Raw genomic sequence first — 15,516 nt, forward strand, 5'->3', positions numbered from 1 at the left:
TCAGATTGGCTAAAATCATATATATCAAATCATAGTTCAAACAAAAATATATTTCATTCAAATACATACATACATATATATATAATTATATATTCAATAATCAAAATATATTTGTGATAATTCTTTATTTTTTACTTTAAATCAATGCAGCTAAAACAATAAATAAAATTATAACAATTATAAACAAATTTCAATAGCTAAAATACAGCCATATAAGCAAACTAAAATCAATTAGGATAAGTTTACTTATCTTAGCTAGCTCACCACAAAATAACTTTTTCTTAACACTTTCTCTAAAATCCTTGAATATCACCTAAATAATTTTAAAACACGATTTACTCAATAACCAAATAATTTTAAAAAAACTTATAACAGTACCTTATCAGAAAAGAGATTACTAAAAATATCAAATAACAATCTACTGTTATCTCACACCCAAATTTCACTTAAAAGAGTACCCTTAGGACATTTGTTAATAATCCATTTTAGGAAAGTTTTGATATTACTTTTATAGGAAATGAAAAAAGCTGTTAAAATATTAATTGTTTTTTTTCTTTTCCCATAAAAATTTTTTTTAACTACATTTTTAACCAATACCCTAAAGAAAGTTAACATTTCCCTTTTTTCATATATATTACCATTTTTTTCTGCCACAACTAGTTAAGCCCCAGAGATAAGACCATGGGGCATCTTCAATTACGTGTGTTCTTTTGTTTCCTTTTTATTTTTTATTTTTTTTTATAATTATAACTTGTCACACTTCGTTGACTTTCCTATTCACTTTTACCAAAATCAATAAACAAATAATAATAATAAGAAGAAAGAAGGGAGTTGAGCACTGCTTTGTTGTTTTCTCGCTGATTTTTTTTTTTTTTTACCTCACGTGACTATATGTCAGACCTCAAAGCATGCCTAGACTACTAGGCTTCTGTATTTCCCCCAATACCACTTCGGGTTCTGTCACATATGCTAAGAAGTCCACATGAGGTACTATTTATCAAATAAAACTGCAGAAAGCTGACCATTAAGCCTAAAAGTTTACAGCCACTATCCACGCTTAACGCGACAAAACTATAGAAAAACGAGAAAATTATTATGTTTGGAAAACAGGCTAAAATGGTCCATTAACATTAATTTTTGAAATATTTAGTAACAGAATACTGTTTCGGAAATAATTAGGGAAGTACCACTTTTTTTGAAAACGCCGCTATAGGGCCCGAAAACGTCACTATAGGGCTTAAAAAACGCCACTATAGGGCCCCTTGAACCTGTTATGGGGACTTATAAAAAATTTTTGCAGGAAAACGCCGCTATAGGGCCCAAAAACGTCACTATAGGGCTTAAAAACGCCACTATAGGGCCCCTTGAACCTGTTATGGGACTTATAAAAATATTTTGCAGGAAAACGCCGCTATAGGGCCCAAAAACGTCACTATAGGGCTTAAAAACGCCACTATAGGGCCCCTTGAACCTGTTATGGGACTTATAAAAAAATTTTGCAGGAAAACGCCGCTATAGGGCCCGAAAAAGTGGTATTTCCCTAATTATTTCCGAAACAGTGTTCTGTTGCTAAATATTTCAAAAATTAATGCTAATGGGCCATTTTGGCCTTGGAAAACATGTATTCTCTCCCTCGTATGACGGTGGATCTCAAAATTTTACAGCCTCTATCAATGCTTAACGCGACAAAACCATAGAAAAAGGAGAAAATTATTATATTTAGGAAATATGCATCCTTTCCCTCACATGTATGGGGTCCACTCTCATATAAAAGAGAGGATGCATGTTTCCAAAACATGTAATACTCTCTCAATTTTCACCATGATTTTGAGTGATATCACTCAGTTTTTATCATTGAGTTTCCAAAATACATGGGTCCCACTGAAAAAATCTTGTTTGGTTTGATTTTTAGGTGATGTTTTCATCACTCAAAACTCAAAAATTTGAGTGATGGATGATGGAAATCAAAAACAGAATTTTCGTGTTTTCAGTTTCTGAAATATGAGTTATGGTGGCAAAATGTAAGTTATGTGACTAAACAAGAATTTTGGAGTTTTTGAGATAAAGTGAGATTTGGGTTATGAGTTATGGGTTTTGAGTTATGAGTATTGAGTTATGAAAACTGAGTCATGGCCAAACCAAACGAGCTCTAAATCACTGAACTTAGAAAAAAATCTGCAGGCACATCATCCAGTTTACCGAAAAATAAAACTAAACTTTTCTTCGTTTGCATCATTAAAATTTTTGAATATTTAAATAGTTTCACTACTGGCCAAACTACCCACATAAAAAATATTCTAATTCTAAATAAAGTTTAGATTTGACAAGAAAGAGATTCTTAGGCTCTTACCTCAATTGTGTAGTCAAACATTTTCTACCTTGAGTATTTTGGATAGTTGTCTCTCTTAAAATATCTGTCATTATACACCGACTTAAATTAATTTATATATAACTAGGATTTCAATCTTATTTTAAAAAAACCTCCTTAGTAAAATTAATTGTAAAATTGACCCCACAAACAGATTTACTTAGATACCCCTCCCTTTAAATCTTTTTCTCTTTTTTTTTTTCTCGGGTATTACACCTTGACCCTTAACTCACGCCCCGTTTACTTTCCTACGTTATACTTCCTCATGATCGTAGAAATTTCTTCTTCATTAAAGAAATAGATATTTCTCAACTTATGTTGCATTATAAATACATATCACAACCTAATTCTTGATCTCACACATTTTATATATTCCTCAAAAATCATTAAGAAAATGGGTGCTCTTAGTTTACAAAATGGTCTGCTAACTCTCATTATAGTTGGAATCCTAGCAGCAAATGTGAAGGGTGATTGTAGTTGTGCTGCAAACGAATGTTGCAGCAAATATGACTTTTGTGGCACTACTGCTGAATACTGTGGCGAGGGGTGCAAATCAGGACCTTGTACCACAAAAACTAATGATGTTTCGGTCCCTGATATTGTGACAGAAGGCTTTTTCAATGGGATACTTAACCAGGCCCAAGGAGATTGTCCTGGAAAGAGCTTCTACACAAGAGCAGCATTTCTTGCTGCTCTTAATTCTTATAATCAGTTTGCCAAGTTTGGTTCTAGTGATGCTGGTAAACGTGAGATTGCGGCTTTCTTTGCCCATGTCACACATGAGACTGGAAGTAAGTTCTCTTGATCACCTCTCTAACTTTTTTTTTTTTTTTTTTTTTTTTTTTTCAGAACCTTATTTAGAAACATATATGATATATAATATGCACACAACCATATCCAAAACATATTTATGCTCATTAATTTCTCTTTCCATAAGCAATTATGGCTATAGCGGTGTTTTTTGAAAACGCCGCCACAAAAATGCTGCATTAGCCCTACTTTTTGTATGGCTATTCTATAGATAATATTTTCTCTTATTAATTTATTTTGGTAACTTGAATCTATAACTTTAGTTTTGATACCATTTGTCGTACCGTGAGTTATGCCATTTCATCTTAAAACTAGTTGATGATAAGAAAGACACATTCAGATCTTTTATAGCATTCAACATCACATCCTGTGAGCTTGTTTTTAAAGTGATTGTTGAGATTCAAATTGTGGTCCCTCAACATATTCTATCACAAAAATAAGAGTATAAATGTAATGTTGTTTAGTTAATGTGATTTATCAAATTAAAAAGGCAACATTGGTTTTCCAAAGTTTCAAAATGAAAATAAGATGAAGATACAATTTTTTTTTTTTTGAACTTTACTTTTTATTATGTAGAACCGTATTTTTACTGTAATAAACAATTTAAGCAAAATAAGGGAATAAAAATAAATTATCTTTTTTTTATTATTTTTTTTATGAAAAAAAAATATCTTAAACAAACAATAGCTTTAAAACAGATAATTATATAGTTTTCATAATAAAATGTTGTGTATGACTATACATATAAAATCATAGAGATGCATATTTGTGTATAATTGTCATGTTTTTAAGTTGTTTATTTAGATGGCTTGAATTGATTGTTTATTTACTTAAAGTAATATAAATAATTTCATCAAAAAGAAATTACTGTAAACAAAATGAGGAAATTTTTAAGTTTGACCTAAAAAAATCAGCTAAAAAAAAGGAAAACCCAAAATTTTTACTTTTTTGGACTTTCCAAAGGCAAACACATTATTATTTGGAAGGACTTATCCCTGAGAGTTGAAGCAAAATGTTGTTTGGTCAGGTTTATGCTATATAGAAGAAAGAGATGTTCCAACCACACAGAACTATTGTAACCCAGCCTACACTCAATTATATCGATGCAATCCTAGCAACCGTTACTTTGGCCGTGGACCACTTCAACTAACCTGGAATTACAATTATGGAGCGGCTGGAAATGAAAATCAGTTTGATGGACTAGGCTCTCCTGAAACTGTTGCCAATGATGCGACTATCTCGTTTAAGGCTGCCTTATGGTATTGGATGAACAGTGTTCACCAATCTGTTAGCCAAGGTTTTGGAGCAACAATTCGAGCTATTAATGGTCTTGCTGAATGTGATGGTCATGAGCCTGCTAAAGTTCAGTCTCGAATCCAGTATTACCAACAGTACTGTACTCAATTTGGTGTTGCACCTGGTGATAATCTTTCTTGCTAGTATATTTTTACTAACACTTTTTATTTTTCACCATGTTACAATTTTTTTCTTTAATTGTATCTGAATATTAGATCTATGTTTGAAATAAATGAAAATAATAAAAAGTTAGTTGGGTGCCAACTCGCTTAGATAATAAATTTTTTTGTTCTCGTATGAGAACTTTGAATCAATCTTGCCTAGTCCAAGAGGAGTGTAAGGAATGAAAGAAAATTATTTTTTCCATTATGTAGTCGTTGGACCCTTCAATGGAATTCTTACATAAAAGGGTATCTCATTTTCTTGCACTACACATTCTTGGTCCATCTTTTTATATATATAAATCATGGATAAAGTTTAAACTTTTTAACCTTTTAAAATCATGGGAGAATTTTCCGATTTCTCAATTCTTTGTTTGAGAGAGTTGAAATCTATGGCATTTGCTTCAAATGATTACTTTTTATCATTAGACCAAAATACCAATTGGTTTATGGTGTAAGTGTGTAGGCAAGGATTGATCTTAGATCTTGTACATTGGCATTGGTTTGTCATGAGTGTACGTGACCATGTTGAAGTAAAGGCTAACCACATAAAAATGAGCGGATTGGGGATTTTTTTTTTTTAATTTTTATGCATCGTCAATAATTCATTAGGGAGAATTGTAGTGAACTTGATATTGATGACGAAGGCCATAGCAGCATGATATTGATGATTAAGTTTGTGCTCTTATCAATCATTAACCACTATAATTCAGTTAAGTGTGTATAGTATAATGATTAATGGCCACTCTAATTTTAAAAAGTGTGTACAGTATTATGATCCATTTATTTATTTATTTATTTTTGTAGTGTATTATGACCCATTTAGAAATTAGACTTTACCACCCTAAATTATACCTTATGTTTAAGAGAGAAAATGGCCATTGATACATTTTCTTATGTACTTGCTACCAAAAATTGAATTAAATGGGTCAGTTTATTTTTATTTTATTTTAAATAAATAAATATATATAGGGACTAATTTTATTAATTTTTTTTAATAAAATTATATTTTGCCACCCTAAATAATATCATTGATCATTTTATAAATAATGCTACAGTCACAAACATTTTTACAATATTTGTTAAAATTATTGAGGTAATAAACTCTTATTGGTTCATATCTAGGCCTATTACTTAAATCGATTTTTTACTTAGCAATAACCACTCATCACATTAGCAATTTGTAAAAGAAATTGTAAAAAGGTTTGTAATTGTAGCATTTTCCTCCTTTTATAGGCCATAAAAATATTTATAAATCAAAAATTTAAAATGAAATATACGAGTCCAAAAAATTAACCCAACAATAAAATTACCAATAACAAAGTTAAAACAAATTAAGCCTAATTCACCAATTTTTTCCAAAACAAACAACACGACGCTTACCCAGCAGAAGAAGCAAACATCAAAGAAAAAAAAAAAAAACCCACAGTTGCTAAGTGATAAGAATCAATTGATTCTTATTAGTTTTAAACCCTAATCCTCACTGACCCTTACTAACAGAATCCAACCATCCTAACTAACTTCTTTAGCTCTTGCCAAATAACTGTTGTAACTAACTCTTATCACTAAGCAACAGCAGAACTGTCGAATGTAACCAGCAGCAAAACTGTCTCACTCCCCCTTACTTCTAAGTCGTGACTCTATCCTTGACTCAATGACTAAGGAACACACCACAAATCTATAAGATTAGTGTTGAGAGCGGTCAAAACTTGGATTAAGTCAAAAAATCAACTTAAACCTTATGTGCAAAGAGCTGAGTAATCCTTACAAGATTAGGTTCAAAGTTATATAGTACAAAAACATAGTGGCGTATCCACACCCCCCCCCCCCCCCCCCTTGAGTTTTGAAAAACTCCTCCAATAGTAGTAAAAAATAAAAATAAAAATAAAACCCTTAAAAATTAGGAAAAACTTAATCACAGCCCCCTAAGATTTTTGACAAAAAATACATATAGCAATTTCAGTTCTAAAAATCCAGCCCATTCTTTGGCCCATAAACAATTTTGCAAAAGAAAAACTCAAATCCCTTGTAATGTAGGACTCCAAAATCCCAATAAATATACAAAAACACAACCCAAACTTCCTAACCTCAAAGATCCAAACTTCAGGAGGCACACTACCGTTTGTTAAAAAAAAATAAAAAAATAATTGCTCTTAGAGCATTAGCATTGGAAAATGCTAATGCTATTCTATTTTACCATTCTAAAACTAACTTTATCATTATACCATCTTATTTTACAATACCTCCACATCCCAAACTTCTATTTTCCTCTTTTACTTATTAAAATAATATATTTACAAAATAAAATAATATATATCAAAATTTTTTCTTCTCTCCCATCTCTCTCCTCTCTCTCATTTTCAGCTCTACCCTCTGTAACTTCCGCCCTTCCCTCTGTAACTTCCGCCAAATCCTTCATTTCCGGCGAGGTGGTGAAATAATCCGACAATAACCACTCCAATCCTTCATTTCCGTTGCTTTTCCCTCACTTTGAAGAAGAAGATGTAGAATGCCAATTAACCCACCGTAGAAACCGCTATGTGCTCGAAAGCGAAGGCTAAAAGCGCATCGCCGGCGAGAACCGCGACGTCCTCGCCGAACACTTTGTGGTTTGTGGGCTTTCCACGGCGGAGATCATCGCTGTCCATGCAAGGAAGATCGTCGTGGATGAGAGACATGGTGTGGATCATCTCGACGGCGCAAGCGGCGGGCATGGCTATGGACTCGGTGCCTCCGACGAGCTCACACGCCGCGATGCAAAGCATGGGTCGGACTCACTTGCCACCGGCGAGGAGAGAATAGCGCATAGCCTCGTGAATCTTCTTTGGGTCCTTAAGCGAAACATAGGCTTCGAGGGCTTGGTTGACGGAATTGGCTTTCTGGGCAACGTAGCCTTTGAAACTGAAAGTGGGTTCTGATTCAGACTCTTCCTCTTCTCGGAGAGTGTCTTGCTTGGTGAGCACCGCAGAAACTGAAAAAGATGAGATGGGTTGCAGGTTTTTGGTTCGGCGATGGAGTGGCTGTGCTCTGTGGTGCTGGGTTGCGGGTGGCTCTTGCGGATGGCGTGATATGGTGCTGGGTTGCAGGTGCTGGGTTTGGCGATGGAGATTGGAGAGACAGAGATGAGGTTCGGCGATGGAGATTGGAGAGACAGGGATGAGAGATGAGAGACAGAGGAGAGAGAGAGAGAGATAAAATATTATTATTTTTTTACAATACTTGCTACAGTGCAATTCTATGTTTAGAATTGCACTGTAGCAGTATTGCAAAAAAATTTGCAATACTGCCGTTTAGCATTCTCCAATGCAGTTGGTTTTGGGGCTTAAAATTGTAAATTTCCCTTAGATATGGCATTAGCATTCTCCAATGCTAATGCTCTTACAGTCTTACGCAGCCAGCTGCAACCGAGCAAGTGGCCATGACAGCCACCAACAAATTAGCCCCACTCGACATTTACGCCACCTCCACAGCTCTGCCTCTAATACAACCTTTGGTGTAGTATGAGTTTAACACACTACAATACAATAAATATTTGTACTTTAAGTTTGAAAAGTCAAGACATCACCACGTAAGTTATTAACCCAAAGAAATAAATCAACAATATGTAATCCCTACTCAAATCATGCCTAAAACAACTAATAGTAATTAACCCAGAATAACATGCATCAAAAGATATGTTAAAACTGTAGAGGATAACAATTGTGAAAGGAAAACTGTACCTTACAAAATAAACAGTTTTTCTGCTTTTGTATCACGGACCGAGCATATTTTTTAGTAGAATATCTCCAGGTCTTTTCAACAATTCTTCCGCAATGCATAAATCATAGCAAACTTTTAAATCATGGGTTGTGAAGGTCGGATTACTTGTTTTAACTTTTAAGCTCCTTCTTGCACTTGTTCCTACATTTTTTTTTTTTTTTTTATTTGATGTGCCTGCTTTAATAAAGGGTCATCATTTATATTACGAGGTTGGATCTTACGAACTTGGAACTTACTGTATTTCATATCAATGGGGTGTGGATAAGGAGAAAGACTAGAAAATTAAGGATTGTTGGCTAACACCACAACTTGAACAATGATTAACACTATCATCGATCATCATCACATTAAGTACATTCCTAACTATTTTACCCATAACCACACTAACTCATTTGAAATTCTTTGTTACTTGGAACTATAGCGTGTGAAACCATAATATATAGAATCTAATATAACTAGTTAAAATTGATTTGTTTTTTTAAAAGCCCCTATGATCAAGCCTCAAAGACGTTTGTTTGGGAGATGGTGAAAATTTTAGTACAGTTTAGCCTATATTGGTTTAGCATAGGTCATTTACAATTATAAGTTTATTATAAGTATTTCAATTCGAAGAATTATTTAATAATAAGTGTGTCGTTTGGAAAAAGTTGACAGATGCATCAAGATAATTTATATTCTCCAAAGGATTTATACACACAATCCCTTGAAAGGTTATGCAAAAGGCATTTTCATTTGAGAAAAAAGTGATATGAAGAAACACATTAAATTAACTAAATTGGAACCCCATGGAAAAGAAATTTAAAAAGATATGTCATATGGATCAAAATTTTAAATTGATCTCTCTCTCTCTCTCTCTCTCTCTCTCTCTCTCTATATATATATATATATACTATTAATAAAAAGATTTCCTGTTTGGTTTTCAACATTTTGCATACTAAAATACCCCCACACTAATTCTTAAATTCTCCAAAATACCCCTATCTTTAAGTTAAATAATTTTAAATTAAAAAACACAAATTGGGTAAAAAAAAAGTATTTACTATTTCTAAGTTTTGTTTTGTTTTTTTTTGTTTTTTTGTTTTTTTTTTTTTTTTTTTTTTTCTGAATTACCACATTTTATTTTAACCCACGTACAAATAACTTTTAAAATAAAATCACATGCTTTTTCATTTATCTACTTTATCTGAATTACAAATTTTTATTTTAAATTCAAATTTTCAAAATTTTAACCCATGCACAAATAACTTTTAAAATAAAATCACATGCTTTTTCATTTATCTACTTTATCTGAATTACCAATTTTTATTTTAAATTCAAAACTACAAACTTTAAGCCCACGTACAAATAATTTTTTTTTTTTTAAATCACATAGAGAAATATTCTCAAAAATTAGAATACTATCTTTATCTCACTTTTAAACATTATGACGCTAAACAAAAAAAAAAAAAAAAAGGTTTTTGTTTTCAAAAAATATAAAAACAATTTTCAAAAAATTGAACTTGAAACTAGTTTTCAGATAATAATTTTTTACATTTTATGTGTTTGGTTCCCACTTTTAAGAACAATTTTCAAAATACTAAAAACAAAAATAATTTTTTGGGAGACTATTTCTATTTTTGAGATTTAAAAAAAATATTTACAAAAAGTAACGTGTAGAATCTGTAGATTACTTTTTTTTTGGGTAATGATAAGGGAATAGAGTTCATCATGTTTTTTTTTTTTTTTTTTTTTAATGATAAGTTTCAATTTTGAAGTGTGAGAATTCTTTTTGTGATAAAAATAAACTCCTTAATTTAAGAGATAAAAGAATTTGGATACTTATGTGGGGTCCACTATTTTCAATTTATTTACAACTATGTCATTAAAAACATTTTTTGTATCCTGAAAATACCTCTTTAGCTGTTTTCAAAATCCTGTTTTAAATCAGGAAAATGAGATATAGTTTTTTGAAAACTGTATTTAGAAAATATTAGCCAAACAATAAATTCAAGTGTGAAACCCACCATTTTATGGATTACAAAACAAAAAAATTATATTTAAATAATCTTACCAAACAACCCCTAATATAAATAAGCCATAAAAAACCTAATTATATATCTAACTAACTAACTAACTATATATAATTAGAGAAAGAGAGAGTTTGAATGATTTTATATTTATAAGGCTTTTTTTATATAACTAAAAAAAATTCAAATTTATAAGTTTATGTTTTTATTAATAGCCAAAGCTCTGAGAAAATCTAATTAGATTTTAATTGGATTCTCAATTTTCTGCCACGAGTCCCATTTAATTTTTAATTTTGTGTCACGTAAATTATTGAGTGTAAAAATCAAGGATTTCAAATTCAATTAGATTCTAAATTGGATTTCAATTGGAGTCCAATTTTCCGCTACATATCCATCTAATTTTTTTTAAATTTTTATGTCAAGTAAGTTATTGGGTACAAAAACTAAAGAGACTAAAATCAATTGTGTATATATATATATATATATATATATATATATATATATATATATATATATTATATTGTTTGTTTGTTTGTTTAGACTCCTTAAAGCAGATTGTTTAACCTAATAAATTAGCTAAGTGATTACTTAGGGTAATTATGAGATCTAGGTTTAACAATGAAAGATCACATTATGCACAACAGCAAAAAAGTAAATAACACACATATATGATCACCTAGGAAAACTAGTGAAACGAACCATTTCAAGGTAAAAACCGAGGGAAGATTTGACCTAACTATCCTCAAGGTAAACAAATCTATTAATAGAGAATTGTAGTTTTTACAATAAGATTTAACCCTAAATCTATTGCTACCTCTAGCGTAGTAATTTGCTGACACGACCTCGTGCAACCTCCGAATCCACGGACTCTTCTCTTTTGGATTTGTAGTACACAAACTTCCACGCTTATGACTTTGAGATCCCACTCAAAGGTTTCAAATCACCACTTGTTGATCTTGCAACAGCAACTAGATTCCACCAACACTTGATTGTAGATCTTGTTTCGGTAGATACTTGTAGAGTTAGAAGGTACAGAACCTCTCTGATCTTACAGGAGTAACTCACAACTCTTCTAAGAGTCTTCAAAACGTAGTTAGAGTTTTCCATTTATACTTAGGAATGTTGGACTAAAACCCTAAACGTTTTCGCGAGCTTGGGCCTGATTTAAAATTCTACAGAATCCGTTTTTCTACAATTTTCAATTGGTCAAATGTAATTTTCGATCGTCGAGCTTCACTAAAGTTGAATTATCTTTCATGCAGCTTGAATGTTCTTGAGACTTGACTTAAGTCACCTTAAGCAATGTCTAACACTTATTCTAGATATGATTTTGTTCTCGATTTGCAAACATAAACAAATTAGGACTCTAAACATTTAATTCTAAATCTTTAGAACCTAAAATATATATATGTGTGTGTGTGTGAAGAGCCAAATAAGAGTTGTGGGTTCCAGTTAGCTCAACTGGTAAAGTCTCTGATGGTTGTATAAGAGATTTGGGGTTCAATCCCCGCCTACACCAAAAAACTGATTGGTGGCTTGGTCTAATGATAAAGAGCTATTATCAGGAGCGGATACCATAGGTTGAAACTCTCTCAAAAAAAGAAAAAAGAAAAAGAAAAAGAAGAGCCAAATAAGAGTTATAATTATTTTTTGTAAAGTGTGGTAGTACTTGTAAATATGTAATTATTTATTGCAAACCACGGTAGAGCTGTTTTACAAAAGTTATACCATTGACCATGTAGGGCGTAAATGATTTATGGGCTAAGCCGAGGAGGATTATGGCCCAAGTTCAACAAAATAGCCTTTGGGAACCGCCGAGGGTAGTTCAGTCCTCGGCAGACCCAAAGTTCCCCCTCGTAAAGAAGGGTAAAAATGGTATAAAACTGAAACTCGGAAAAAAAGATCTAAAATATCCGGGGAAAGCTACTGTTATTATCATTTAATGTTCTGAACCCGACAGGGCCGCATTCTTTGGCTTCTACAACCACCCCTAACGATTTTGGGGGATAGACTGATGGGACAAGTATCAGCCTTGGAAAGATTGACCCTACACGTGGATGAAAGATAAATGGATACAGGCGAGTATAAAAGAAAAACTAAGTAATCTTGGGAAGGGGTTGGGAAAAATGGCCAAGAAACGAGAGCCTCCCAGCCCACCTCCATGAGAAGTACTCTAGGGGTGACGATCATTTAACCTTGTATGAACCCCCTGAAAAACCCACCGCCTATCGATCAAGGCCTAGCCTTTCAAACCCACGCTCTACAAATGATATTGTTAGGGCCGTTTTACGTGCGAACCCGACACTGTTATGGTCCGCCACGAATCGTGACCCTACAATTGGCGCCGTCTGTGGGAAAGGCTTGCGTGTTGGCGCAGGTGGTAGGTTGAAACACTTCCTCTGTTATTTCTAACCGTTGGTTATAGAGTTCAAGTATAAAATCTCACTAGGGGCTACGTTTCTTGACGAGGGGCTTAGCTGAAGAGCTAACTCCCCTAAAAGCTAAAGCTCCTCGTACAGAACAAACTAGGCGCTTGGTAACGTTAACCGTATAGATAAACTCAAGGGGCTTGGCTGAAGAGCTAGCTCCCCTAGAGCTAAAGGCAAGCCAAGGCCCCATACAAAGAGAAAACTAGGTTTTGGACAGAATCAAGGCATTGCATAGTCCTCGGACTCAAGCCTGTGGGAAAACCAACTACCTGGATGTGGAAAACTAGGTTTTGGACAGACTCAAGGCATTGCATAGTCCTCGGACTCAAGCCTGTGGGAAAACCAACTACCTGGATGTGGAAAACTAGGTTTTGGACAGAACCAAGGCATTGCATAGTCCTCGGACTCAAGCCTGTGGGAAAACCAACTACCTGGATGTGGAAAACTAGGTTTTGGACAGAACCAAGGCATTGCATAGTCCTCGGACTCAAGCCTGTGGGAAAACCAACTACCTGGATGTGGAAAACTAGGTTTTGGACAGAACCAAGGCATTGCATAGTCCTCGGACTCAAGCCTGTGGGAAAACCAACTACCCGGATGTGGAAAACTAGGTTTTGGACAGAACCAAGGCATTGCATAGTCCTCGGACTCAAGCCTGTGGGAAAAACCAACTACCTGGATGTGGAACCAACTATGGCACGTAAACCTCAAAATCCATCCGAGGAGGACTCCTAGTTCACAAATGGGTTAATACCTTGAATGCATAGATTCCACAATCTGCCCTCGGTACGACGCAATTCATTACCCAAAAACACAATCAAAGTCCCTCGCTACTTAGCTACCCTTTCAGACGAATTAGTTAGAGATTATCGTTCTCGGACATTGGTCTAACATGCATCGCGTAGTACTCAGCGCTTATCCCGGTTAGTTCCAAGAATTTAATTTATTGAAAGTTATCATTGTTATACTTGATAATATTTGTGAGTTTGAATTAGTAGGAACCTGTATTAAAGCATTTTTTCTGCTCGGAATATCCTTAAGAGCAAGCTTGCATTTAATATTCATGCATAAAGTAGTTGTTACGGAGAAGAAAGATATGTATAGAGAAATGGACTCCTGTTCTATTAAGACAAAGGAACAGTACAGTGTACAATGAAAAGCTGAAACAAACTTACACTAAAGCTGACTACATAAGTAAAGGGAAATACAAGCGAGTGGAGAGAAAGCCGTGGGGACAGCTCAGAGGAGAGGTTGGCTACTGCGCCAAGTTGTTGTCTAAGGAAACTATTCCTCGACACTTCTGCATGCCCATAACTCAGGCAGCCAAAGAACCTGACCTCAGGCTAACACCATCTACAGAAAAGGCGCAGGGAGCCGGAAGTTGGGAAGCCCCCGCAAGAATTTGCCGGTTACAAGGTAGACAGTGCTGATGGTGGAAATTCCTTCTTCGGACATACCAAAAATCTGGCATGACCAGAACCTGCTTCGGATTTTGACTGAAAGGGGGGGAGACACCCTCCCCCCTCCGTAGAAGTGTAAATTTCTCTTAAGTTTATGCTTTCTTGGCCCGTGCATCACTCCTTCGAGTCTCGGGAGGACACGGCGCCTCCGCGGTGGAGAAAGTTCTTTTTCCCTAACCCTCGCCTCAAACATGATTTCCTAAAGGAGGAAGCTGAAGGATTTGTGCGTAGGGAAAGTAACTTTCTCTCCTATTTTATATCAAAAGATAAAATAGTAGCATTTAATTCACGCAGCGTCCCAAGGAACGCTACAGACAAAATGTCTCTGGCTCGATTTCCAACGTCGTCTGCAACCCTGAAGTTAGAGGAGTCTCGAGAAGGCGCACCTCGAATACTGGGACGCCCAAAAAGTATCGCGTGGCCTGAGAATACGGAAATACCCCCTAATTTTGGGCCCAGTCAACTCACGGCCCAGGTCCGATTTAGCACAAGGGCCCGGGGACAGAACCTAGGTCTTGAATGGTCCTCGGACTCAAGTCTATGGGAAACCAAGTACAAAAGATGAAAATTACAAGTGTTGGACAGAACCTAGGTCTTGCACGGTCCTCGGACTCAAGCCTATGGGGAAACCAAATACTTGGGTAAGTAAAGGTTTGAATTTCGTAAGATGGGCTACTTGATAAAAACGTCAAGTCACTTCGTCTACGGCTTAAACACCATAGAAGGTTAAGGCCAATAAGGGGGTAAGGAAGGTGGTGGGACGCCTCAGCATTTAGTCGTATAAGAGGGCTATTCATTTGGCAGGGGATATGTCCTCGGACGGTTATTTCTCACACGGCATCAAGCTTTCGGTTCTCTCCTCGGCTAGTTCCGGGTAAGTACTATTTTTTACGGGTCGGCCTTATTGTGCCAAACACTTCTATTAAAGCTATGGCGACATCATTTTATTATCAAATATTTTGGTCTTAGTCGTCATTGATTTAGATGCTATATTATTGTGCCGAGCAGCGCTTGCAAATTTATGAAAACATAGAGACATAATAACATGCGAAATAAGGTAGACAACAATTTTTATTAATATAAAAAATCATTACAACATACAGAAGGGGGCTCAAACGAGCCTATACAAAACGTAAACTGCCTAAGCAACCATTACATCTGTAGTACAGAAAAGTAAACTGTCAAGCGTCTTTTAAACTCGTCTTCAAAGTTTCTCCAATCTCTGCC

The 15,516-nt window shown here is 34.6% G+C and overlaps 1 protein-coding gene across 1 annotated transcript; it reads left to right on the top strand.

The window, feature by feature from the left end:
* The first annotated feature begins 2,762 nt into the window (after positions 1-2,762).
* Positions 2,763-4,628, top strand: LOC115968955 (endochitinase PR4-like). The gene is made up of 2 exons (XM_031088499.1): positions 2,763-3,159; positions 4,206-4,628. The coding sequence occupies exons 1-2, from the start codon at positions 2,763-2,765 to the stop codon at positions 4,616-4,618; spliced, it is 810 nt and encodes a 269-aa protein (XP_030944359.1). The 3' UTR covers positions 4,619-4,628.
* The last annotated feature ends 10,888 nt before the right edge of the window (positions 4,629-15,516 follow it).

Source organism: Quercus lobata, chromosome 11, assembly GCF_001633185.2.
Source record: "Quercus lobata isolate SW786 chromosome 11, ValleyOak3.0 Primary Assembly, whole genome shotgun sequence".
Taxonomy (NCBI): Eukaryota; Viridiplantae; Streptophyta; class Magnoliopsida; order Fagales; family Fagaceae; genus Quercus; species Quercus lobata.

Bases quoted from the DNA above. Each gene is read 5' to 3' on its own strand.
- LOC115968955 (XM_031088499.1), top strand. From the start codon at position 2,763: ATGGGTGCTCTTAGTTTACAAAATGGTCTGCTAACTCTCATTATAGTT. The intron at 3,160-4,205 runs GTAAGTTCTCTT...TTGTTTGGTCAG, and splicing joins TGTCACACATGAGACTGGAA to GTTTATGCTATATAGAAGAA.